We start from the raw sequence: 27883 nt of genomic DNA, 5'->3' as shown, positions 1-27883 counted from the left end.
AATAACAACAAAACCTCGCAGAGAGATGAAGTTTGTGTGCTCACACATCGAATATCTGCAATTACCGGCATTAACTCATAATTTCAGGAATGGTAAAGTGCTTCAAGTGGCTATTTTTATAAACTCCATAGACATTTCGCTTATAATGTTTTGAAGAAACATCACTCACTGACCTAAGGTAGCAAAATCGCATTCTTCTATCTTTCTTTAATAATTGCAGATTATTTTTTTCCTCCATCTCGCGCGTGTATCTTTTGTTATTTTTGTTGTGTATTGTTCCTACGATCCTAATTTTGTACTGAAATCATTGCTTTTGAGCACTGTTAACTCAGTTATACTGGGATCTCTTCGGCATTTCCGGCCGATCAGCAATACTTAGAATTGTGAAGTACTACATTCAGGTGCTGTACATATCAGACGGAATTTTTTCCGTACTACAGTGGGGCTGACGGTTCCAGTCTGCGCTCAAAATTTTGAAGACTTCTCTTGTTGTCTTCAGGTACTTCTAATGATGATTCTGCGCTTGCTGCGTGATTCCAACCAGACTCCGTGCAAAAGGAGCACCTGAAAAAATAGTCTATCATTAACACAAGGAACCTACAGGAATCGCGCTGTGAGAGCTAGAGGGCCATAGGAAACGGTACACGGTACTCAAGAGTCCGGCATTGGGCCGTTTCTGTTCACGATACGTATGAATGTGGCCGGTATGTCGGAAACTCGGTGACACAATTTAGGGATGATAGCGTGCTAGAGGAGATAGTTACAACGCCAGAAAATTCTAGTGAAATGAAATGCAGGAACAACTGAACAGTGTCGATGCTTCGTGCAGAGACTTGCAGTTGAGCCCCAGCGTAAATAAATGTAGCACATTGCGCATAAATTAACGCGAGACCCATTACTGTTCAATTACACCATTGGCGATAAATCACCGGAAACACTAAAGACCGTAATCTGGAAGTATCCGTAAAGAGCGACTTGTGGAATGACTATATAAAATACGGCAAAAATGCCGGGGCGAGATTCATTGGAAGAATACTAACGAAATGTAAGTTTAGTAAACGTGAGAATTTCACAAAGATGCTTGTCAAACTACAGAGACAGACGGTATAACAGGGGCGTTGTGCGTCACGGAGGGGCCATTATTGCCAAAGCTTACGTTTTCACAAAAGTCAATCGACAAATTACTACCTCCCACATAGATCTGTTGAAATGACCGTGGCACCAAAAAGAAGAGAAATTAAAGGTCATACGGAGACAAGCCGCCCTTCCCAAGCACCATTCGTGAATGGAAAGAGTTGGAAATGATAGTAATGTCAGACTTAACCTCCGCCACCTACCATACCTCTTTCGCTACCAGTTGGACGTAGCTGTCCAACGACAGATTATTAAAGAACAGTGAGGATTTACCACATATTACTGCCTACGTCAAAAATACCAGTGGGACACATATTTGCCAACCTTCTCTGCGTTGGTAAACGAAACGGCAGGAAATATTTTTTTCCCTTTTTGTTACTTCTGACTACGACATTAATTAAAATAGCGATACATTAATGTCTTTCACAAAAAAGAAAAAAAAGGTATAGTGAAAGGGTCAAGGTGGTTTGCGGAGTACAGATGTAGATGCTCCAGATCATTGTGCGAGGTTGTCTGATTGTGCTTTTTATTTGTCGAGAAGAGTGGCGGTAATATTAGGAGCACAGTAACTTCTGCAAGTAAGACTAGATGTCTCCAGACCAATTGCTATTCTGTATAAATCGTTTCCACTGTCTTGCCGTATTGTGTGCGGCAGTAGTAATTGTGCCTTGAGCTGGTTTCTTTATTGCAGTAACATAATTTTATTTATGCATTTATAATGTTGGCCCATAATAATTTATCACAGGTCAAGATATCGTTTTCACAGTGACTATTGGTGTTTCTTATTTTGAACAACAGATATATTCCCTGTAGTTTTGCAATCATTTTACGGGCGACTTAAACAGCTACCACCTAAAGCCATAGTAAACTCTAAATCACTTGCGTCACTACCTTCCGACGCCAACGGTTTTGTACAGGTGGCTGTAACTTCCTGGTTGCGGAAAGGAAAGCCTGACATTGGTAACAGATGAGCCGCCTTCAGTACTTGCTGATATATCGTGCGTGTAATCCTATTTGCCGCCGACGGCGCCAGCGGTTCAGGGAGCCGACGAGGCGGTACGCGGGTTACCCGCTGCTCTGTTCCGCCTGTTCAGCAATAGGCGGTGTCGCTTTTCGTTAGACCAGTGTCACCTCTCAAAGACAAACACTTCATCGAGTTAGGAGACCTCGCGGACCTGCGGAACTTGCAGCGCGTTTCCAGTATTTAGTCCGATGTATCAGTACTCGTCGACTCCGGAATTCATCACGTCATTTGAAAGCTTGTGAATTACTCATCCTCACTACTACTCAACTCGACAGTGCAGGATTCACTAGTAATGTGCAAGTTACTTTTTGAAATTACCTCATACGTCAAAGAGACGGAAATCTATTAACATCCAGACTTTCGTTGAATTAACTGTGGCGCCAGACAAGCAGCAGTGACATTACTAGCGCTGGGTAGGTTTGTTTTCCCACAGACTAAATTATATCCCACTTTTCACTGGGTTCTGAAACATCCGATTCCTTTTCTTTTTTCAGAACGTCTCTGTTTAACAGAACTGCCGTGTTTTATGACACGCATGTCTAACCATCTGTGCCGGCCTGGGTGGCCGAGCGGTTCTAGGCGCTACAGTTCGGAACGGCGCTGCTGCTACGGTCGCAGGTTCGAATCCTCCCTCGGCCATGGATGTGTGTGATGTCCTTAGTTAGGTTTAAGTAGTTCTAAGTTCTAGGGGACTGATGACCACAGATGTTAAGTCCCATAGTGCTCAGAGCCATTTGAACCATTTAACCATCTGTGCACGGTTCTTCGTCATTTTATCCCCCGACTTACGACAAATGTGGACAGTCTGTTGCAGAAACGTGTGTATTTTGCCACTGTCTTCGGTTACGGTGCTTCAGACACTCACTTGGAATGCGAGTCGTGTGTGGCGAAGGCTGCACCCCCTACCGTTCGGCCGCGCCGTGCGTTGAATTATTTAAGGCGACCACCTGATGGACGTGCAGTGAAGACGTCCGCTCACATCTGCGCTGCAGGCTGTGTGGTGGCCGCCTGTTAACTGCTTTCAGTAGCCTTAGTGGGGTCGTTTCTACTCGGGCCTAAGCAGAGTGTTCCAGTCGTGCACTGTTCTGGAAGGAATTGTACGAAAGTGACTTACCTAATACAGTGACTTTCATGCATCACGGAGAAGTCGCAAAAAATAACTAAAGTCAAGAACTCTCAGGCAAATCAACTAAATGTAAAGGTTGTCGATTCAAATAAATACGATTACACACAGCTTAAACTGGAAGTACCGCGTAGAAAATGTTTTCGGGATAACAAACTAAAGACTACGTTGTATTTGCAGAATACGTAGAAGATGCAGAAATCTGCTAAAGAACTGCTTGCAGTACCTTTGTTCGTCCTCTTCAGGAGTATTTTTTTCATGCTGCATTTGGACTGCCAGGGCTCGCCTGCTAATAAGGAGTACTGCTGCACAGTACTGGATCCTTATTAGATAGGATTGACGTAGGATATCTAGAAAGTTCAAAGAAGGGCAGCTCGTTTTATCGCGAACGTGGGATTTGATAGCGAGTTGGCATGGGAATCATTAAAACAAAGGCGTTTATCGACGCAATGAAATGTTTTCGCGAATCTCAATCACTAACTTTCCCTTCCGGATGCTAAATATTTTCTTGACTTCCACGTCCACAAGGAGAAATGATGATCGTAATGAAAATAACTGAAGTCAGAGATCGCACGGAAGCGTTTTAGTTTTCCCCACATTCTTTCGAAAGCTGAATATTGGACTAGTAATTGGAAAGTGGTTCTATAAATCTTCTGCCAAACACTTATCTTTTGAATTTCATAGTAATCGTGTCGCTGTAGATACTACTTACATTCCTGTGCAACATGTACCATCGTAACAAAACTAAATTAAATGGATATCATTGCCTTCTCCGTGCCGCCCGAGAACTTTTCGTCTTTGCCTCTTACACCGTCATTCCGTAGAAAGTCAGTGATGTTAATCTGGTAAAGCTGGTCTCGTAGTGGCAGGGGGCTGGGAGAAGGACTGCGAACAGCAACATGCCTCCAGAAAGCGCGCCAAATAGACTCGATGGGATTCATGTCTGCTGTTGGGACTATTTCAGGAGACTGTTTGCTATTGAAGACTTCGTCGAGACATGTGTAAGACCAAAAGTTGCCCGCGTGGCAGGTGTCAAGCTATTGCCACTGGCAACGCGTGAAGGTCGTACGGAAACATCAGCGATGTTATATCTATCGTCTCTTACAACCAAGAAAGGAGGAGGACCAAGCTTTATTGTCTCGTCGTCGACGGCGAGCTCAGTAGAGGAAAAAAAAAAAAAAACTCGGATATGGCAGGAAATTACACGCGTCCTTTCTGGGAACTCGACGGAAACTGAATCTCGGTGACCGAAAGGGGAACCGACTCGAGTCGTCCTGGATGCAAACCTTGCCCACTGCTCCATCTCACGGTGCACCTTTGCTCCTTGTGTCCCAGCGCCCGGATGTGCTGCTTTCGCGAGCTTCCCGCGTAGGTGAAGAAGACACGTGGCATCTCCCGGAAGACTTCACTGATACAAGAAACACCCACCATCTGGTGAACTGATTCTGTACTGTACACAAGTGGAGGACGTAGAACAAACCTCTATGTGACCGTTGCTCTGTAAAGCATCCTAGACGTACTTACCGTTATTCTACGGTTTTGACTTATTACAGTAACTGAGCATCGTTGTTGCAATCAAATAAAACTACGCGTATCTCCTGGAACGCCTGCAGCAATTTCAACCAAACTTTGTAATTATATGACTTACAACCTGTAGAAATAAACTCTGCCGCGCGGTGTGACTTAGCGGTCTAGCCGCCATGTCACGGATTGCGCGGCCGCTCCCGCCGGAGGTTCGAGTCCTCCCTCGGGCATATAGCAATGAGGTGGAAATCTGACAGAAGCAACCTTTAAAAATATTCGAGAACAACGTTGGGTCGACCCCATTACTTCAGGGGTTGTTCGGCTCAGTGGTGACAGTTCCGATACCATTTAACTGTTAGAGTGGGGTTGCAATAGGAAGGAGTTACATGTAAAGCATAACTCTGGAACGCTTGGAGAAATTTCAACCAAATTTAGGAAAAATATTTCTTAAGAGTTCGGAAAAAAAGATGTGGGACTAGGACATTCGTGGCATTTCTAGAGGCGGGAGTGAGGTTAGGGGTGGGAAGAAGGTAATTTGTAAGTATATTTCTGAACTGAATAAATTTCAGTTAAACATAGTATACAAAAATATGACTATCTCTCGCAGCCTGTCTCCACCCTGCGGAAATTCCTAATGCTGCGATGTCCTTCCCTGTGTCATCTTTCCACCTTGTACGGGGTCGCCCCAATGGTCTTGTTGCCTGGAGAGTTCCTTCAAATGCTTTCTTGGTGATTCTGTTGTTTTCCATTCTGGCCACATGTCCAGCCCATTGCAGTCTCCTACTTTTTAATTTCTGGATGATAGTGGGTTGCTTCATTAACTGATAAATTTCATTGTTCTTTCGAATTCTCCATACATCATTCTCCAACACAGGTCCCCGGATTTTTCTCGTTACTTTTCTTTCGAAAACATTCAGTTTTTCTCCTTTATTCTTTGTAAGTAAGTGTCCAGCTTTCTGAACCGTACAGTACTACGGGGCAGATGATGGTGTCGTTTATCTTCATCTTTGTGGTGATAGACAAAGCTTTGCTTTTTAGTGGATTACTTAGTGATGGATGGATATGGTCTTATGGGCGCTCAACAGTGTAGTCTTTAGCGCCCGTTACTTAGTGAGTACAGACATCTTGACCCTGAGGCTATTTCATTTATATCCATTGTTATGATATTTTTACTGTTGAAACATGATCCAAGGTATTTAAACTGGAGAACTTTTTTGAATTTAGAATGCTGGTCAATTTCAAAGTAAGGATTTGGGTCTATGACTCGACTTATTTCCATATATTCGTTTTTCTCTTGGTTAATCAAAAGCCCCATTTTGCTGGCACTGTGCCGGAGAGATCTGTTCATGTCTTTCAGTTCTTCTTCGGTTTCACTCAGCAACACTATATCATCTGCAGAAGCCAGAAGTTTTACTTCACTGTGTTCGAATCTGAGGCCATTGTATAGATATAAATTACTCTCCCGAACCACTTTCTCTAATGCAAAGTTGAAGAGGGCACATGAAAGAGCGTCTCTCTGTCGTAAGCCTGTTTTAATTGGAAAGGTGGGGGATATGGATCCTCTGAACTTCACTGCTACCTGGAAGCCATCCATGCATAGTTGTATCGTCCTAATGATTTTACACTTTCTACCTAGGAAAAATTACACTTGAGATATGACATTCCTAGCACCACAATATGAACTACAGTACTATAAAATAAAATTTTTAAAAAATTTGGGGTAACATAACTCTAGTACTCTTTAAGGAGTGCTGCATGGGAGAAGTGGTGAGATTAGAAGAAGTTAAGTTCGTTTTCACTGTAAAGACATATGACATTCCTTTACCAATCCATAGGATAAGTAAATAACCGGGAACTGCCCGGTAATCATCTAGTGTCTGAATATTTTCGGTGGTGAAGTTGTTAGGATTTGCAGACCTTTTGCATCGTTTAGTGCAGTCTCCGCAGAATGTTAAACATCGGCGTTTTCGAACCCGGCAGTTACCTGCAGTCCTTCCTTGTCTGTCACGTACAGCTACATTTATACAACTTAAATCATGTCACCTTACTTCTCGACAGTCTCCCTTGAAGGATATACACTTGGTCCAGTGATCCTTTAGCTTTTTCATCCCATAGGAAAAATAAGTTCTGTCAACCTCAGCGAAATACTCGTTGACTGCAACTATCACTTCCTCATTTGATGAAAATTTCTTCCCAACAAGCCAGAGTTTCATGTCGGGGACCAGAAAGAAGTCACTTGGGGATACGTCTGGTGAATATGGTGGATTAGGAATCAATTCAAAGACCAAATCATGCACTTGCATCATCGTTATCGCTGATATGTGAGATTGTGCACCATACTGGTGAAAAAGCGTTTTTTGCATGCCAGCCTTGGTACTTCTTTTAGCCAACGGAAGTTTCGGACGATCCAACAATGAAGCATAATAGGGTCAAGTTACGGTTTTGCCTCTTTCCAAGTAATCTATGAGGATTATTCCTTGGGAATCCCAAATGACAATGACCATCATATTACTAGCTGACAAAATGTTCTTTGCCTTCGTCGGTGCTCTTTCACCAGCCTTTGTCCATTGTCTCGACTGGCGTTTTGAATCTGGTGTGTAATGATGTATCCAGGTTTCATCAACAGCCATAAATCGGCGCAAAAAATCTTGCGGATTGCGATTAAGCATCGCCAGACATGTGTTGATACGTTGTGCCTGATGCACTTTTGGTCGACTGTGAGCAATCGCGGCACCCACCTCGCAAATAGTTTCGTCGTAGCCTATTCTCCGTGCAGAATATTATGCACTCGCTCAGATGAGATGACTACAGTCTCAGCCATTTCACAAAATTTTATTTGGGTGCCTTGCACTACCATATCGTGGACTCTGTCAGTGGTTTCCTTTGTGGTAATTGCAATTGGATGGACAGACGGAGTGTGCTTCGTCTTCGGTGCTTGCCCGACCACGTTTAAATTCATTAATCCAAACGTAAATTATCTTCAATGACGTTGCACAGTCCGCGTGAACTTCATCCATTTCTGTTTTGATTTGTGCGGCAGTCCAAACCCTTCAAATGAAAATATTTAATCAACACGAAACTCAGTTTTCTCTGTTTTCAACCGCAGACGACGTACTGACCAATTCAGACGGCTGTCAACAATAAAGTATATGCTGTCATTGTTGAAATTCTTTATACGATTCTTGGAAGAATCAACGTTACCAATACCAACCGTGGAGGAGCAACAAAAAATTTTCCATTCTTTCATAGAAATTTACCAGGCTTATTAAGCCAACCTCAAATCAGTCTCACTTTTGAGAAATGTCATGCCACGAGAAGTAAAGTTTGTCGGTGACACAAAAAACTTAGTATAGTCCAGATAATTGATGGTTATCCAATGAATATATGAATAAAAATTCTGTACTCCAGATTCCAGGGGTGGGGGAGTGTCCCCTATTAACCGTTGTCCCAAAGACCTTCGAGAAGACTGCAGATTTGCACGAAGATCTGCAGAGGAGTCATAAACGGTGTGGGGTCTGGCAGTTGCACTTGAACGCAAATAAAAGTAACTCAGTATGCATACACAGGAGAAGAAATACACAACTGTACAATCACATTAGTGATACCAAATTAGTTGAAACACTAACTACCATAAAAGTCTAGAAGTCAATTAAGTTGAATTTTCTTTTCTTGTGCTTGTGTCCCGCATCACCGCAAAGTCGGCACGGTTGTGAACGGATTTGGCGTGGTTAATTTAAGGGGTGGCCGGATACCACCTCGATACCCGCTGGGACGTATTGCGCGTGTACGTCAGTGTAGTGTTATTCTTGTGAAAGTAAGCGGAAATTTTGTAAATGCTTGCGAACCGTTTACTGAGGCTGAGACTTCGTTATCAGCACGGTATTCACGTAGTGGGATGTGGGAAATTGTGTGAAAACCACATCCAGGCTGGCCGGCACACCTACCCTCGCCGTTAACCCGCCGGGCAGGTTCGATCCGGAAGTAGCACAATAATACGAATAGCTGTAGGGGCGGGTAGCGACCTAAGTTGAATGACCACTTACATTGGCCCAGTAACCTTGATGTGATCACCAGTTAAAGCCTGAAAAGCCGGCCGGGGTGGTCGAGAGGTTCTAGGCGCTACAGTCTGGAACCGCGCGGCTGCTACGGTCGCAGGTTCGAATCCTGCCTCGGGCATGGATGTGTGTGATGTCCTTAGGTTAGTTAGGTTTAAGTAGTTCTAAGTTCTAGGGGACTTATGACCTAAGATGTTGAGTCCCATAGTGCTCAGAGCCATTTGAACCATTTTTTTGTAATCATTTATCTCTCTGTACATGTACATCTTACCCACAGATTTCCATCCCAATAGGATAATTCCTTCGGGGTGCGTCGACTTTTTTTTTTGTCTTTTAATGTATTAAGAGATTGACAAGATGCAACGAAGAGCGGCGCATTTGGTCATGGGATCGTTGGCGCCGAGAGCGTTATGGACACCTCAACGAACTTCAGTAACAGAAACCTGCTGAGATTCGGAGAGAGTCGGGAAACATTAATTCCTCCCACATACATCTAGCGAAATTATCACAACGAGAAAATTCGAAAAATTAGCGAGGTTTACCGACACTCATTTCGCCACGCGCCTTTCGCGATTGGAATAGTGAAGAGGGGTCAGTTAGTGGTACGAGAAATACCCTCCGCCACACACCGTCAGATGGCTTGTGTAGACTAGATGTAGAAAACTACTGCTGGGAGGGGAGCAAATTCTTTCGCATAAGCTGTGTAGACCCTCGGTCCAGTTGAGCAATTTTAGACGACTTTCTCTTCGGCGATCGCTTATCTCCGTAGCTGCCATTTCGGCGTCGATGCCGAACTGTTGCAGCTCTTACGAAGCTTGCGGTAGGTAAAAAGAAAGGTGTAGGGACGGCACGGTGGGCGGCAGCCACGCGGCGCAGCTAGCCACCTGCTGTGGCGCCTTGTTTACGGCCGCGGGCGACGCTAGCGCCGGCGTGTGCCGCAGCGGCGGCGGCTGCAGGCTGCGGGCGTCGCATTGCGGCGGTCCGGCGCCCAGCCTCGCCTAGCGCGCCGAGACGCCGCGCAGAGGCAGTCGGCGGCGGCCCGGGCTGGGCGCCGGCCGCCCGCAGCGCGACGCCGGCCGCCGACGCCGCTGCCGCCGACGCCGACGCCGCGTCAGTAAGTCGCTTTGCTTCCCCCGTCTTTCATCACGAATGATGCAAAAACTTCCTATTCTTATTCACTTTCGCCTCCTGAACAACTGCGAGGCTCAGCAGCGCGGATTGACGTTTCTCTTCTGTTTATTTTCACTGATATCACGATTCACGTGAATGGAACTTTTTTTTCAGCTCTATGTAAATCTTATTTCGTACAACTATTACTGCAATCTACCCATAAATGCTTATGTTAATTTCTAGTATGTTCCCGTTCACTAGCGTCATGTGCGAAGCGCTGCGTTCTCGGCGTCTACTGTAGGTGTCAGTGCTAAGAATTTACATTAAGTTACCTCTGCAGCATGAGCTAGGGAATTGACTCTTTTGTAAACACTGCGAGAAAACTGAGCTGCCATTTGTATTAATAACTCGTGACATGACCGGAATTCGCTTCTCTGCTACCAAATCCGTAGATGCCTTTTAGTACGCTGCACTTAGCTATACAGGCTGTCCTTAAAAAAAAGAATGGTTCCACACACCAAAACAAGGAAAAAATTCAGTAAACATGGGCTTTAAAGTGCATTCCATAAGAGCTATAAGCACTAGTTCATTTTCGATACTATGAAATATATCTCTTCTATTATAAACTCTTTGTCTTCCATATTTTGGAAGAAGATAGTATGCACCAAAAAAGAAAAGAAAAAGACCCTAGGAAACATGAGCTGTAAAATGCACACCTGAAGAAGTATGAGCGCTTCGTCAGGAGAAGATATATAGCGAAGACGGACAAGTACTCGTAGCTCTGAAAGTATGCATTTTAAATCCCATGTTTACTACACAATTTTTTCATGGTTTGGTCCGTACTACCTCCTCCCAAAATATGGAAAGCAAAGAGCTTGTAGTAGAAGAGATGTATTTCATAGTATCGAAGACGAACAAGTGCTCATAGTTGTAAGGGTATGCATTTTAGGCCCCATGTTTACTAGACTTTTGTTGTTGTTTTGGTGTAAGAAACGTGTCCCTGAAGATTGTTGGTGCTTTTTCTTTTTTGGGGACATCCTGTTTGTTAGACTTCGAAATTTAACTTTCAGTATTTCTGTAATGGTTGTGAAACTGTAATATTAGTAATTTGAACGTTCTAGAATGTGTCAAGTCAGTGCACGCGAAGCTGACTTTATGGGCATTTCCATTGTAGCAGTGGACTGTGCTCGATAGAGTTTGTGAAAGTTCGCGAACACCCAGGGGCTTCCTGTTTGCTTTACTGTGGAACTGCGGCGTATGTTACTGTGGATATGAGAGCCCTGTTTGCTTTACTGTGGAACTGCGGCGTATGTTACTGTGGATATGAGTAGTAAAACGTTCACTACTGACTAATTTAAAAATAACGCGTTGACAGCGTGGTACTTTGATGGTGTGTATCTGATACCATATGCGGTACTGTTTCTGCTATTATGTTTTAAGCTTTAACGAAACTCCAAATGTATCATAACTCACCGTAGCGCTGTTTGCAATTACTACTTTACGTTTTTCTCATGTTACATGTTGTTTTCTTCTTCCCTGCTGTTGTAAATTCGAGTTTGGAAATATTCTATTTGTTAAGCAATGCAAACTGTTATTCTGTAACATTTTTTTCCTTGTTTCATTATACTGAATTTTATATTCGACGCATGGTTTAATTATGGTAACGCCAGAAATTCAGAATTTCACGGATGACTGTCTACTAGGACAGCAAACATCACTGACTGATATGTATAGTGCACAGCATAGATTGTAATACTGTAAAGACTTTGCTATTGTTTTCTTTGGTCGTCATTTGTACATATACCGTCAATGTTTCGTTGGTTTTCCCTGTCAGAGGATACTAAATTCTAAATTCTGCCCTATGGTGGTGTAAATCACTTCGAACCGTCACCACCACCACCACCACCACCATCATCATCATCATCATCATCATCATCATCATCAGTGTTCTGCCGAAAGGCAGGTCTTACGTGTTAACTATCCACGCTCTCCTCTCTCCTGCCATCCTCTTCAGGTCCCCGTAATTTTCGTTTCCCTTTATGTCTCTATCATCCTGTATCTTCTCCGTCTCAATCTCCTGGAATTTCCCGAGCAATACATGGTACGGCTCTCCATGTGAAAGAGGAACCGAAAGCAAATCGCCTGCTATCGATGACGTGGTAGATTGATAGTTGCGGGGTATGACTTCTAACGCCTTACAGGGACGATTGGCTGAAGTTATTATTTCTAGACATCGCACCGGAATTACATACAATCTTTCTTGTGTACAAAAGTTGGTCGTAGGTATACTGCACGGACAAACGTAACAGTAGATCCTATCTGGGAGGATATGTACCTCTACGTCTTTGCTGGGAAATAATTTCGATTTTTTTTTGTGTGACCTGCAAAATCTCATCATACTGATTCTCCTTTACCTTATAAATTATTTACGTAGATAGCCCTGGACTCCGTGACAGCACTGACATCAGAGTAGAGCAGCGTAATGCACTACTAACTAAACTTCAGCTCCCAGGGCACCTACTGTAGAAGCAAGCTGGTGCATTGGAATAATTATACGTAGTACAAAGAGGTTTTGCTGAACAATCGTTTAATATATATTCACTCCCACCCTCTTAAACACACACACACACACACACTCACACACACACACACACACACACACACACACACACACACACACACAGAATGACCAGTTTTTTTCGTGAATGATTCAGTACTCTACGATACGCATGAAAGAAAAAGGGCCAAGCCACGTGAAGTGGAGCATCAACAGGTGGGTAATACTGCCTCCGTTGTAGGATTGGCGACGCGGCACTTGGCGCTGTCGTCGACGCCGGTTTTTCTACGTAGAATCGAAGTGCACTGGGCACGCATTCTACTGTAGATGCCGTCGAACGGTTACTGGGAGCACTTACGATTACTGCTTTCTGTAACTACTTTAGTAGCTGTCGACGACGTTTAGTTCCTGCTGCGATTGTTGCGTTGTCTGCAAATAATGTAGTCGAAATCGTTAGCTGAACACTGGTTGTAGCAGTTACTAGCACTTCGCCAACAATATGACGCCTGTTTATATTATCGGCTGTCTCCACATAAGCACCACTTTGGAAGGAAAGGGGGGGGAGGGGGGAGACTTAGGTATCCGATAACGGTCTGCTATATCAATAGCCAGAATGTACTACCGATTGGAAAAAGAGAGAGAGAAGAAGAAGGGAAAAAAATGCAGATTTGCAGCATCATCTTCACGTTTCAAAACGACGTGTTACGGCTGACAACCTGTGAATATTTCATCAAATTCGATTTGTTTCCCCTGTACCGTGCGTGTGTCTCTTTTACGAGAAACGAGGCAAGTCCTGCCGCTGAATGTGACAGCTGATGCCGCAGAAGGAGAGACGGCGATGGAGAGAGAGCGATTGACTGCCAGTACCATTTGTGCTTTCTGACGTATTGCCTGTCACCGGTAGTCGGAAGCCACGCTTCTGCTGCCGCAGGTGACACGGAAAGGGTCCGCTGCTCAGGGCACTGCGACGTGGCGTGGAAAATTCCGTCGCGGGGGTTGCACAATGCAGTGCTAGGGGATGCGGCACGCGCGCGCGCATCCTACACACACACACACACACACACACACACACACACACACAAACTCTGTATAGCTATATTTCGGTCGCAAAAGCTGTACTGGCGTAGAAACTTCCTATGAACCTGAGAGTCTCGTTCCCAACGATACGAACGCGTTCAAAATGCTTTTCTTAGATGTACACAGAAAGCCGAAGATTACCTTGGAGAAAGTATGTACAATAGATCCAATTACTATGGTGCAACTACAAGAGGCCTTGAAAGCTATGAAAAACGAGAAAGCTACCGAAATGGATGGAATAAATGACGAACTAATTAAATCTGGAAATTTGTTAAGGCTTTCGTGGCCACTTGTTGACTAACTGCCTATTGGCTTCTGTCTCGGGTTCTTCGGCCGACGTTCATCTAATGATTTTTCTGACGTTTCGCCAGCACGAGTGGCTGGCATTGTCAAAGCTTCACCCTCCATTGCCGGCAATGGAGGGTGTTTGTTAGGCAGTTTGTAAATATGGAAGCTTATCGTTAGATAAGATCCCAGACCCCTGTTGTACATCAGAAGTAATTACCCTCTTCAAGAAAGGAAAACGCAGTTACTGTGAAAACTATTGTGACTTCAGTCTCTGGCTACATACTATTCCCACAGACAGCCAATAACCGTGTGGAGAAAGTCATAGAAGCTGTTATTTCAGAGGAATGAAATGGATTTAGATCGGGTCGTTCGTGCACGGACGATGTTTCTGTATTTAAGAACATTATTGAAAAAGACAGAGAATTTAATCTTAGATATCTATATGACCTTAATCGACATTGCAAGCCTATGGGAGGTCAGATCCAAATGTCGATATCCTTATCACCTAATAGAGGTAGCGAAAAACCTTATAAACATACACGCATTGTTATAAAGACAGGTAGAAAACAATTACAAGAAATAGTTATTAATGGGAGGTTAAGACACAGTGAGGACTATCGCCTATTCTTTTTAATATTTACGTTTTCATCCTTCATAAATAAAAATCTAAAGTAAACAAAAGAATTAAGTTAGCGAATTATGGCTATCTCCAAAGATCAGTACACAAGCTGAACGACACATATCAGCAGTACAATTTAAAAGTTTCGGTAATAAAACGAAAATAATGCTATCCCGAGGAAAATAACCAGTCAGATCAAAAATTGTTTTAGATACTTCAGTTAAAGAACAAACTTCTCGAATCTTGTACTTCAGCTGTGATGTACGTTATGATTTTGATTCCGATATTGAAAATAGAAGACAAATTCCCAACTGTCTGTGGTACCATTAGCGGAACATGTGTCCATAAAGTACAAAAAGAGACCACCATGAAATGGGTTACCACAAAAAAAAAGAAAATAAAATTCAAACAGCAGAGATCACGCTCCTTAGGAAAATGAAGGGCTGTACAGGAAGAGACATGATTCGAAACGAAAATGCTAGATCAGATTATATATTTGCATCATGAGCGAAGAAATTAAAAAATATCGTGAACATTGGAGACAACACCCCATGCGAATACCGGATCAGAGAGTTCCCCCATCAGATCCAGAGACACAAGCCGATTTGGAAAGAGACCTTGGAAGATCTCAGAAAAGATGGAAATGATTTGTGTTTTTGAGTTCAAATAGGCAATAGCCTATGTTGTTGTTGTGGTCTTCAGTCCTGAGACTGGTTTGATGCAGCTCTCCATGCTACTCTATCCTGTGCAAGCTTCTTCATCTCCCAGTACCTACTGCAACCTACATCCTTCCGTATCTGTTTAGTGTATTCATCTCTTGGCCTCTCTCTACGATTTTTACCCTCCACGCTGCCCTCCAATACTAAATTGGTGATCCCTTAGTGCCTCAGAATATGTCCTACCAAGCAATCATTTCTTCTAATCAAGTTGTGCCACAAACTCCTCCCCAATCCTATTCAATACTTCCTCATTAGTTATGTGATCTACCCATCTAATCTTCAGCATTCTTCTGTAGTACCACATTTCGAAAGCTTCTATTCTCTTCTTGTCCAAACTATTTATCGTCCATGTTTCACTTCAATACATGGCTACACTCCACACAAATACTTTCAGAAACGACTTCCTGACACTTAAATCTATACTCGATGTCAGCAAATTTCTCTTCTTCAGAAACGCTTTCCGTGCCATTGCCGATCTACATTTTATATCCTCTCTACTTCGACCATCATCAGTTATTTTGCTCCCCAAATAGCAAAACTCCTTTACTACTTTAAGTGTCTCATTTCTTAATCTAATTCCCTCAGCATCACCAGACTTAATTCGACTACATTCCATTATCCTCGTTTTGCTTTTGTTGATGTTCATCTTATATCCTCCTTTCAAGACACTGTCCATTCCGTTCAATTGCTCTTCCAGGTCCTTTACTGTCTCTGACAGAATTACAATGTCGTCGTCTAACCTCAGATTTTATTTCTTCTCCATGGATTTTAATACCTACTCCGAATTTCCGAAAGAAAATGATGATCATGAAGAAGTAGCTTGTAACAATCAATAATCTGAAAGAAATAATTTACGAGCATATGAAGCTTCAGATGATTGGTGATGTGAAGAAATACCGCGTTAATTCAGTGGTGTGTTGCCATGAAGATACGACTTGGAAGAAAATCCTGGTGACTTTCAGGTTGACCACTAAGTTGAAACTGTGATGTGTCCAATGACACACGTATGGGCATTCCTTTCGGACTGCGTAGCAGGTGTGTGTCTGCTTACTTATTGAGGTCTTCGAATGCGGAACGTGTATTAGTGGATCTCTGGGATTGGGAGCCCAATTCTGCGATCGACTGTGTTCAACTGGCTTAATGAGTCGACTGTAGGGATTTAGGCAAAAATAAAGTCGTTATTTAGCCCCATTTTGGAAAGCTCCGCTTATTCAAGGCACCATATCTGTTTGTGGTTGTTTCATCCTTTATTAACATCGCACCTGCACGCAGTTTGTTAAAGGACATTTCATTTTATGCGGGACTTTCGTTCCGGCCGGTCAAATTTACATTGGGAACCACATGATGTGGATCAGAGGCAAAACGCTTGGATCAGGACTCAAGTTTAAATCCCACGTACAGCAATGTTGACCTACATTATGTGGTTTTTTTGCTAGAAATTGATGGAGAATAGTGTGAAGCCTCTTTCAGTAAAGCAACTGCAGTGCACCCATTTTCCTTCACGAAGCCGAACGAGTGTTCCGTCCCTAACAATAACTAAGTGTCTTGGCGTTGAATGAAACCAAACACGCATACTGACTGATTAACCTGAGTTGGGATATTACTTACTTTCTCAGAATATAAAGAAATTGTAATCAGAATATTGTCCAGCGCAGAAATATAAGATGTAAGTTATTTATGTAAGTATGTAAGTAAAAAACTAAATGTTAATTTTCGACTATTATTTACTTGCCTTAAAAACAGCCTAAGATTCTCTGCCATCTGTAAAATTTTGACTTAAAGGTTTGGGACATCCTGCGTAAGCAAACAAAAACAATTAAGCTTCAGTGGTGTTTCTGTTCTAGAGAAGTGAAGCTGACCAAAAGTGTGTCCAGTGAGGAGTAGTTAGTTTGGCCAGAGTTGACAGATGCGTAGAGATGGTTCCATCCACGGTAATTCAAAAGTTGATCCGCAAGTCATTCTCTCTCTTTGTCCACTGTGGAAAGCGCTGTAGTTAGTGATAAGGCTTCCAACGACAGAAAAAGTCTCTTGACTTCTAGAAGTGGTCGATAATGAGACTGTTCATTGTTCTCTTATCCGATGTTTTGCAAACAATGTCGCTGGTCTGTGTGAGTTATTGTTTCGTGTACATAACCCATACATATTAATGGCCGCTGATTGCGCAGCAACGTTCTATATTTATTCAGAAAGAAATGATGTGATGGGAATTAAGAGCGAGTGGCCCTACCTTGCCGCTGTCTGCTACTAATAATTTCTTACTCTTTCTTCTTTTTCCTAGTCTCTATCGTGTACTTTCGCGGGATAATTTGTGTACCCCCACCTGTCTGCGTCTGCTGTTAGCCAATGTGAAAATGCGCAATCTCTTTCTAAATGTTCGCGAATCGTGCAAGTGAAGCGGTACGTTGGTACCAGTCCGGTATTTACCTAGTCGGATGTTGAAAAACTGCCTGAAAACCACATCCGAGGGGGCCAGTCCTTGTCATTAATCCGCCGGGCGAATTCGATTCCGGGAGCACGTCCCCCCATTCTTGGTAGCTGCATCTAACGTGCACGGCTTATGATTTCTCACTAATTATCGCAAAAAAGATAATCTTGAGGACGTAAGACATCAAAAATTTTGTTTATCGTTCGTAGGCTGAATTCTTCTGTATCTTCCAATTTTGTGAAAATCGCCTTAGTTAAATTGAAATAACAGCATTTGTACAATCACAGTAATATCGTGATTTCGCAAGGCGCCCATGTCGCCTTACGTTCTCTCTCAAATTACTTCCCGTCTTCCAACGTGCTTATCATAGATTCTAGGTTTTCAGCAAACGGTTAAAGCAGTCCGTTTGGTTTGTTGTATCAAAGTGTTTACCTGCCGTAATTGTTGATAGTGTAACGTGCAGCATTTCCTTAAAACCGAAACGACCTTGATGACAACGTCTTCTGTAACCGACCGCTACGAGCACATAGACTTCCCAAATCACTCTACAAGATCGTCGATTATTTCCATCATCCACAGCACTGATGTGTCAGAAATGAGGAGAGAGCGCTCCAGTTTTGTGGGAAGTCTTGAGTTTCTTACTGGTCACGTGGAAACATATTTGTGATGATCAGGCACCCAATTATCCTGGTTTCTTGCTACCGTATCTGTCTTGTCAACAGTCTTCGCTTTCTGTCGTAAGGTATCTCGGCACACTGCTCGTTGGAATGTTCTGTAAAAATTCTCGCCTCAAGACACTAATTGAAAGCTCTCTCTATTTTCTTCCAGTTCAAATTCTCTGCGATCTGAAGTTTATTGTACAGATCTGTGCTTGTGAAGGTGGTTCAATGCCTTACTGCCTTTACGTTTTATAAGAATACCTTGAAGGTTACTGTGTTCATCAAACTTTTTTTTTTTTAATTTAGGAAGCAAATAGCCCTCAAAAGCGCCGAACATCCTGGTTCATGGAAACGTTACTGTACCTCTTAAAGTTGCAATGCGGCGTATTTCTTGCGCCATGTGTATCATCAGATTAACGTGGCCAAGAAGAGGTGTGGATACTGCATAGCTTTTATATGAACAGGCAAACACCTACCGAAGTCCAACTACTGATGTGAGGACGTTGGTTATCAAGAGATTTTGAGATGTTTTCGTGAGTCTACAAGGAAAATTCTACCCCATCAACGCCTTTTACCAGCACTTAAAAAAAAAAAAAAAAAAACGGTTTCAGGTGTCTTTTCTCCGCACGATGAAATTGACGAAGATCGACAAGTCTTAAAAGTGTGCTGTTTAACCATTCCGGATGTGTGATGTGTTTAAAATTTAGTTAATTTATGGCTCCTGCTTGACACTGCCTTCGGTTAACAGGTTTACATGTTGCAGATGTGACGTAGACGTTGCGTCAGATACAGACACTGTACAGCCATCGTCCCCTCTCTCCTCCTCCCCCCACCCTCCCACGAGCTCCGTTATTTCAGCTGGATGTGGCGTGGCGCGCGTCCTGTTGCGTGATTGGCTTTGGCGCTTGAGTGAAGTGTGACCTGTGTGTCCCACCTTGCAGCAGCCAGCTGGTTCACGTGACTATCAGCACGAAACACCGAGTGTGAACTTGCGAAACCGCTTCTCAGTAAACGAGAGGCGGGGGCTTCGCGGCTCTGCAGACGAAGTAGTTGTCGATCTCTGTAGTAGTATCCGCCGCATTGCCCTCGTGGAATCATCGTCGCTTTCATTTTGCGTAAAGGTACGCCTCTCAACAACAAAATAAGTACTATGTGAGAAGATTGTATTTAATTTTGCTTTTATTTTGCTATCAAATTATAGCGAACAGTTGCCGCTCGTTGTTTAGCACTCGGTAATCTTGCTCGGCGAATTGTACTTTACTACTTTGTGTTACGCCCCCTAGTGAGTAAATTTTTGTTACGCCCCCTAGTGAATAAATTTTAATAACATTTGGGCACTGTGGATGGCCCAGGTGAGATGGTAACCCAGTAATTAAAATTATTTCTGGTATGTTAAGGCATTTAGAACCGAGAAAAAATAAGAATTCAGACTTTTATTAGAAAGTCGTTTTTTTGTGAGTTACCATGTTTGGATAAGTAACATTGCATATGTTTAAGGTTTCTTTAACAAAGATATTCGCAGATCAGCTGACATAACACCTTAGATTGTTAATGCCATTGAACTGAAGGGGAATGCTGGATTAGAATAATCGTAATTTGATAGCTACTAATGAATAGAGGTAATGACAAATTTTTAACTGTCATTCAGAAGCCTATACTGAAAATGAAAGGATGGTGATGTGCTTTTTATTTGCATACTGTGTATTGTAGGTAAATTCTCTCAGCTGTCCATGTCAGATATACCATAAGCTGTGTTGACTGGTAAAATGAAAGATTCCTAATAACATATCTACAATATATAACCTTGTGAGGAGATGAAGACAGTAGCATTTCATAAACAGATCAGAAATGGAGCACTATCTCGCTGGGCAACAGTGGAGGAAAGAATTGGAGATAACTTAATGGAAGGAACAGTTTCGTTGTGCCACCCCACTCGGTGTTACCACGATTTAATTACGTCTCGTAGTTGGCTCGGGTCACATTGTTTGGTACTTTCTGGAAAGCATTGTAGTAGTTCACAGAATAGCATTGAGAAGCACTAACAGTGAAATTCTGATCATTTTATGTACAAAATTTTAGAGTGAGCTATGCCGTTATCTGTATTGCAGTTACCCAATTATAATGAATAAAGTGACATTATTATTCACTAATGTCATGCTGATGGATTTTAAACATGAACTGCAGTGCAACAGTTGCATCAGGTGCAACTGAGTAGAAATGAATACCAGACACATCTCTCTCTAGTAACCAATAATATAAGGAAGTGCTTTAGGACATCTTTTTAATAGCCAGTATTAGTGGAATCCAATATTCATTTGCCAACTGATTGTGGCATGATTTCACAGTAGGCTCAGGAATAAGATTATTTCCACTCAATACTGATGAGATACATGACCATCTGAGCATTTGGTCCAAGGAGATAAAACACTGTTTGGTATTAAGGCACCAGATGGCACAGATCTTGTAGCTACAATTTTATTATTTTGTTGTTGTTGTTGTTGTTGTTGGTGGTGGTGGTGGTGGTGGTGGTGGTGGTGGTGGTGGTTATAGACATAGTTATGGTTGTGGCAGCAGATGAGAATGATGTCAATTCGATTATCACTATAACTTTAAAATCATTAATCTTGTTAAATCTATCCAAGAAACTAAAATGTGTTCAGATGCATTTGGGGAGGGGAGGGGAGGGGGAGGGGCAAGTGTGACACATTCCCCAGTAAAGCATACTATCCTACATTAAGTTATTGTGGTCTGGAATATAACACGTTGATGCTGTATGTGATATGCAGCACCATTACTATACATCCAGATGTGCATTGCAAAGGCAGAAGCCTTTACTTCCTTTGTGGTTATTTGATTATAGCTGAGTGTACTAAACTTCAGTGTGATCATGTAAGCTGAGATTGTGTGTTCTTTAATGGGAGAGTAAACTAGGACTGAAATTTTTGTTTCAGTGTGTGATCCCCATTCAACATGACAACCTACTTTAACTACCCACCACCTGAACTGCAGCAGGAACTGCGTCAGATTGCACAGGCCATAGTGGCGCCTGGCAAAGGTATCCTAGCTGCTGATGAGTCCACTTCTACCATAGGCAAGAGATTTTCAGAAATTGGTGTTGAGAACACTGAAGAAAACAGACGTCTTTATAGGCAGGTAAGTCCTTGTAAAGAGAAGAATGTGATTACAGTCTTGTTACTTAAGTCGCTTTACATTTGGTTCCTGTAATATAATTCTTATTGCACACTTTGGATTACCTGGAACAACAGATATCCTTTTTTAAGATCAGTTTTAGCTGCAATCATTTTCAAGACATCTAAGTAAAATTTCATGACAGATTGTCCAAACCAGCAATGCATAGAATGTTAGTCACACTGAACATCACACACTGAGAACACTGTAGTTTTTTTCTGCAGGAAACTTCAATCAGGTGTACAACTGCAACTGTTAATGTGAAAGATAGATTTCTTCCATTCAGCAGCCAGAGGTTCCCTTCATTATGTGCAAAGTGTAACTGTTGTCTACACATTTTGTGCAGTCGTCACCAAACCTCTGAAATACCTTCAACATTTATGAGGCCAGACAAATGTTTCAATAAGTGATTTACTTCTGTTTTGTTAGGCACACATTTTACAGTAATGTTACGTTGGTTATGGTGTTAATCATCGCTCATTTGTCATCTTTTTGGTACGTACAGGACAAAAGTTTCCAAAAACAGTTTGTAGCTGTCCATACAGGTAAGAGAAGAGCTGTCTGCATTCACAAGTCCTTACCTGGATACATCTGCAAGTATTTTATCCACATCATCCCATAAAGTATGCCGTGGCACTGGTGATAGACGTGCGCCCGGCTTGGATTTTTATCTGTCGAGTCTGCACTTTAAGTTTCTGCTGTAAATTATTGGATAGACATATTTCATTGTCAGTCATGCCACATGCCAAATTTAATTTAATAAGAAAGCTACAAAAAAATTTTGGTCCTTGTTTATGTTTGAGGCCATTTACGAAAAAAAGTTCTGCGCCCATTTTTAAACAATTTCTTAACATACCTTGTAATTTACATTTAATAGAATAAGAACAGAGAGACTGATCATGATTACTTTTTAATAAAACAAAGCCTGCCATATACTTTCTATAGTTAGCTTCTCTATTAGCAGAAACTGTAAGGGGGTCCACAGTCACACAAGGTGTGATCCCTGTGGTTAATGGGTCCAGGCAGACAGGTTTTTTTAGGTTAAAGCCACAGTCCAGACAGATGAAAATCAAGATAAATAGAATAAAAGAAACTTCACGTACAGTTAATAGGTGTAAAGCTAAGGGCGGTATCAACATACTTCATCAAAATATCAGGGGAATAAAAAATAAAGTAGATGAGCTATTAGTGTGTTTGGATGACCTCAAAAATAACAGTGAGATTGATATACTCCGTCTGTCTGAACACCATGTAACTGTGGGCATAGTTAGTGTCAGTATAAGTGGGTATAATAGATATAGGATGGATGAAGGAGGAGTTGCCATTTTCATAAAACAAGGGTATAAATGCAAAACTGTAGAAGTAAGCAAATTTTGTGTTGATCAGCACTTTGAGGTTTGTGCATGTGAACTTCAGCTATATAATGTAGTATTGATATTAGCAACAGTGTACAGGTCCCCATTAGGAGACTGGGAGCTGTTCATAAAAAAAGTTTGACTCCCTATTATGCTGTCTGTCAGACAAAAAGAAGAAGTTATTAATCTGTGGTGATTTCAATGTAAACTTTCTAAGTAATTGTGATAGGAAAAGTGAACTAGAAGTGTTATTAACAACATATAACTTAGAATCAGTGATCAATTTCCCTACACGTATAGCTCAGGACAGTAGCACACTAATATATAATGTATTTGTACAGAAAGAGGATGTAAAACAAACATGGGCTTTCCCTGTGGTCAGACCACGATGCACAACTGATTAACTTACAAAACCTAACAGGGTGTACAGTTCAGAAACCATTAAGTAAAAGTGTGAGGTCACTCAACCCGGTATCTATACAGCACTTCAGAGAAATCTTAAGAAATGTTAATTGGGGAGATGTATATAATGAGCCAAATGCTAGTGATAAGTGCAGCATATTTCTTGATAAATTTGTGTCCCTCTTTGAACATTGTTTCCCATAGAAAGTTACTAAGTGTAACACCACACACTTCTCAAATAAACCTTAGATTACTACAGGTATTAAAGTGTCTTCAGAAAGAGAAAGAAAACTGTATGAGACAGCAAGAACTAGTAAAGATCTAGAAGTAGTTTTACACTATAAAAATTATTGTAACATACTGAGAAAAGTTGTAAGGAAATCAAGAAATATGTAAATTAGAGAAGAAATTAACAACTCTGGCTATAAAATCAAATCAATATGGAATGTTGTTAGAAGGGAAACAGGAAAAGTAACCACTGGGGTAGGTAGTGTTACTGTTAGAGAGAACGAGACCTTCCTAACCAACAGTACACAAGTAGCTAATGTATTTAAGAACCATTTCTTAAGTGTTGGAAAAAATTGGTGGGAACAATTCAAAAGAAAAAGCTAGGCAGTACATGGAAGAGTCTGTTTTGAAAAAAAAAATTAGATTAAGTTTCATCTAACAACCTCTGGTGAAGTAAGTAAAATTATTAAATCTCTGAAAAATAAATGTTTTGTTGGAGTAAATGACATCTCTAATAAGATATTAAAACAATGTGGAGCAGTTACAGCTGATGTTCAGAGTCACATATGTAATGCATCACTAGCTCAAGGTATTTTCCCAGGCAGCTTAAAATATGCCATTGTCAGGCCCCTCTACAAAAAGGGGGACACCACAGGTGTCAATAATTATCGATCAGTATCCTTGCTTACAGAATTCTCAAAAATCTTCGAGAAAGTAATGTACTCAAGAGTGGTTAGCCATCTCAACAGTAATGGGATACTTAGTAAATCACAGTTGGGATTTCAAAAATGCTGTTCCACTGGGACAGCAATATACAGTTTCACTGCCCACATAAATAGTAAAATGTCACCAATAGGAATTTTCTGTGACTTGTCCAAAGCATTTGATTGTGTGAGCCATGACATTATGTTAGAGAAATTACAATTCTATGGCATAAATATGCATATGAGTGGTTTAAGTCATACCTACAGAACAGGAAGCAAAATGTTTTCTTATATGGGTCAAGTGATTTAAAGAAGTTTGCCACTTCATCTAACTGGGGTGAAATTACATTAGGTGCCCACAGAGCTGTTTTTGATATATGTGAACGACCTCCCTTCCTATCTGAAACAGGAAGCTGAACTGACACTGTTTGCTGATGATACAAGCATCATTATTAATCCAGTAAAAGAAAGTCCAATTGAAAATGATACAAATAAGGTTTTTGGAAAAATCATTAATTGGTTTTTTGCCTATGGGCTTGCTCTAAACTTTGAAAAAACACAGTACATCCAATTTTATGCTGGAAAAAGTACAGTTCCTTCAATAAATATAACACAACAGAAGTCAGTAGACAGGATAGAGCATACTAAGTTCTTTGGTGTACATATAGATGAGAATCTTAATTGGAAAATTCATATTTTGGATCTCCTAAAGCGACTAGGTTCAGCAACTTTTGTGATCAGAATAATTGCCTATTTTGAGGATATAGAAATTGGTAAGCTAACATACTTTGCAGACTTTCACTCTCTAATGTCATACGGAATAATATTTTGGGGTAACTCAACACTTACGCAAAAGGTATTCATCTGCTCATCTTGCAGGCATCTTTTTAAAAGATTGAAGATTCTTACAACAGCCTGACAATACATCTACTCACTAATGAAATTTGTTCTCAACAACATGGACCAGTTTAAAAACAACAGTGATATTCATGATTACAATACCGGAAAAAAGAAAGACTTACACTCTCCTTTGCTCAACCTATCTTTGGCACAGAAAGGGGTAAAATATGCTACTATTAAAAGTTTTGACAAATTACCAGATGAAATAAGGTGTCTGACAGACAGCAGTAATAGCTTCAAAAATAAATTGAAATCATATCTCCTTGACAACTCCTTCTATACCATAGATGAATTCTTGAATAGGAATAAATAAATCTATAAATATAGTATATGCATTTTGTGCCATTTAAGGGAATGGGGTAAGTAATAGAAATATTAATCTTTAGGGAAAAATTCCACATGGAAAAAAATATATATAAAAAACAAAGATGCTGTAACTTACCAAACGGGTAAGCGCTGGTAGATAGACACAATAAAATAGGGGGGGAAGAAGGACTTGCCTCTAAGGTAAGTTTTTCCCCCTAAGGTAAGTCTTTCCACTCCCAGGATGCGAATGACTTCTTACCCTCTCCCTTAAAACCCACATCCTTTCGTCTTTCCCTCTCCTTCCCTCTTTCCTGATGAAGCAACCTTGGGTTGTGAAAGCTTGAAATTTGTGTTTGTGTGTTTTTTATTGTGTCTATCTACCAGCGCTTTCCCATTTGGTAAGTTACAGCATCTTTGTTTTTTTGTTTCATATGTGCATTTCTTCCACACTTGATACATTCCACATCATAACGGCTACCATGCCGTGGGATTGATCAATGGAACATGCAACCAACTAACTATGTCCACACAAATTAAAACATTATGCTATAATTACTGAAACAATTTGTGAAATTTTCTGCAGAACATATCCTTAATGTTATGAAGTCAAATCATCTTGTAAACTCATCTGTTGTAACAGGTTGATTATTCTTAAATGTCAATCAGATCTGTTTATCACATGTACTTTAAGCCACATCAGTGGCTGCACTTCCGTGCCAGGGATTTGCACTGTGTACTTTTCAATATGCTTAATAGAAACTTCGATAGAATCACAGGCACTACCCCGCCCCCTCCCCCCCTTCCTTCAAGTAACCCTTTATCTGTTCATTGTGTTTTTCTTCTTCCTTCTGATCACTTCATACCAGTTTTCACTCTTCTAGCTTGGAATTCTTCCATATTGAATGATTGTTTCGTTGCTGTTTTAAACTTGTGACTCGCGATGCATTCCTAACGTAGTCTGGGCGCTAATGACCGTTGAAGTTGTGCGCCCTAACAATTAAAAAAAAAAATAAAAAAAAAACCTTTATAAGTTATTTCTTCAGGTGATGTATAATTTTTTCCCCTAAATTCTTTTTAGGACTCCGTACCTCAGTTGGTAAAAATGGAACCCTTAAAGGATCAAATTGTCTGTCTGTTTGACCGTTAAGATCTTTTTTTGTCAGGAACAGGCAGAGGTGTGAAACTGAAATTTGTCACATACTGTAGTCTACAGTTCCCTGCTGGAGTAAAGCTTGTAAGTCAGTACAATCAAAAGATACAACCATACGTCACATATGCTGGTTTTCGCAAACTATCATCGAAACCTATAGGTGAAAAATTTATACACGTCAGGCCTGATGGTGTTGCAGTCAAGTGTGTGCCAGGAAGCAGAGAGGGTGTAGGATCAAGTCTGGCTGAAATATGTACTTTTCAGTCTTTGTTTTTACCTAGCCTTCAGCTGCCAACAGTGTGAGATGTCACCAGAAATGACACGGGATGTGGATTCCATGTTAAACAGTAGGTCCCCTATATCCGGTTGGATAACTGGGGTAGGTAGGACACACGAAAGTTGTCAAAGTGGTGTCCAGTAGAAAGACTTGCTCCAGGCCATTGAGCCACATGAAATTAGTATTATTATCTGTATATGTAATTGAATTTTTACGGAACCCTCAGAACATGACTCCCACTTGCACTTGTCTGGTTTATTGTTTCGTGGATCCATCTTGACGTCTTATTCCACAAACATTTGAAGGCCTTTTTGGTTAATCTACTCTCTTTCATTTGTATAAATATCCAAAACATTGCAGTATTCTTTTTCTCATTACTTCTGATATATTTTCTACTGTATTGACATGTATTGGGTTACAAGCACCCCCCAGACAAAACTTCTCCAAGGCATGTTCGAAACTTCCTCCTAATGTCACTTTCATCTTTTATAGCTGTAATAAAAATATTCTGAAATTTTGGGTTACATTCTTTGACTTTTGCAGTTAAGATAAACGTCTCTTACATGCCACACTGCTTCTCAGAGATTTTAATTATCGGTACATGATCAGGACGTGGTTTTTACTGAGAAACTTTTCCTAATACTTCTAAGATTTGGTCCTTCTTTCCCGTAAGTTCAGATGCTAAACAGAATGTCACAATATTTATAGTGGTCACTTCTTGTTCCCTTGAATCGTCAGATATTTGAATGAAATTTTTTTCCTCCCAACAAAGTAATAATTAGAAAGTGCGCATAGTGTGTTCTGAAGCTTTACTGAAACTTGGGCTGGAGAAGATATGTAGCTATTGGCTACAACTTTGATTTGGTACATGGCACCTTATCAGTTAAATACTAACTACAAAAGTCCAAAATTTTAGTTTGAGTTAAAGTCCGGTTGACAGTGAAATGGTATAAAGATTCATGTGAGATGATTTTGATGTTTTCAGAAACCATGTTTTTAACAGATCAAATCCTAAGCCTTCGTGGTTTGTTAGCATTGCCACGATACTGTTGTAAAGC

At 41.2% G+C, this 27883-nt stretch overlaps 1 protein-coding gene across 4 annotated transcripts in view; it reads left to right on the top strand.

Annotated features, from left to right (window-relative positions):
* LOC126100279 (fructose-bisphosphate aldolase-like) overlaps positions 1-27883 on the top strand; it is a 150964-nt gene that overhangs the window by 85092 nt on the left and 37989 nt on the right. For 3 of the 4 annotated variants that reach the window (XM_049910877.1, XM_049910880.1, XM_049910878.1), the window contains exon 2: positions 21266-21467. In XM_049910877.1, coding sequence (XP_049766834.1) covers positions 21285-21467 — 183 coding nt within the window. In that variant the 5' untranslated portion in view covers positions 21266-21284. Of the gene's footprint in view, positions 1-19296; positions 19436-21265; positions 21468-27883 lie in introns of those variants that run through there. The other variant, XM_049910879.1, reaches the window with a different exon arrangement.

Source organism: Schistocerca cancellata, chromosome 9, assembly GCF_023864275.1.
Source record: "Schistocerca cancellata isolate TAMUIC-IGC-003103 chromosome 9, iqSchCanc2.1, whole genome shotgun sequence".
Taxonomy (NCBI): domain Eukaryota; kingdom Metazoa; phylum Arthropoda; class Insecta; order Orthoptera; family Acrididae; genus Schistocerca; species Schistocerca cancellata.
Note: the sequence above shows the minus strand (reverse complement) of the source record. Positions and strands in the feature narration are given on the sequence as shown.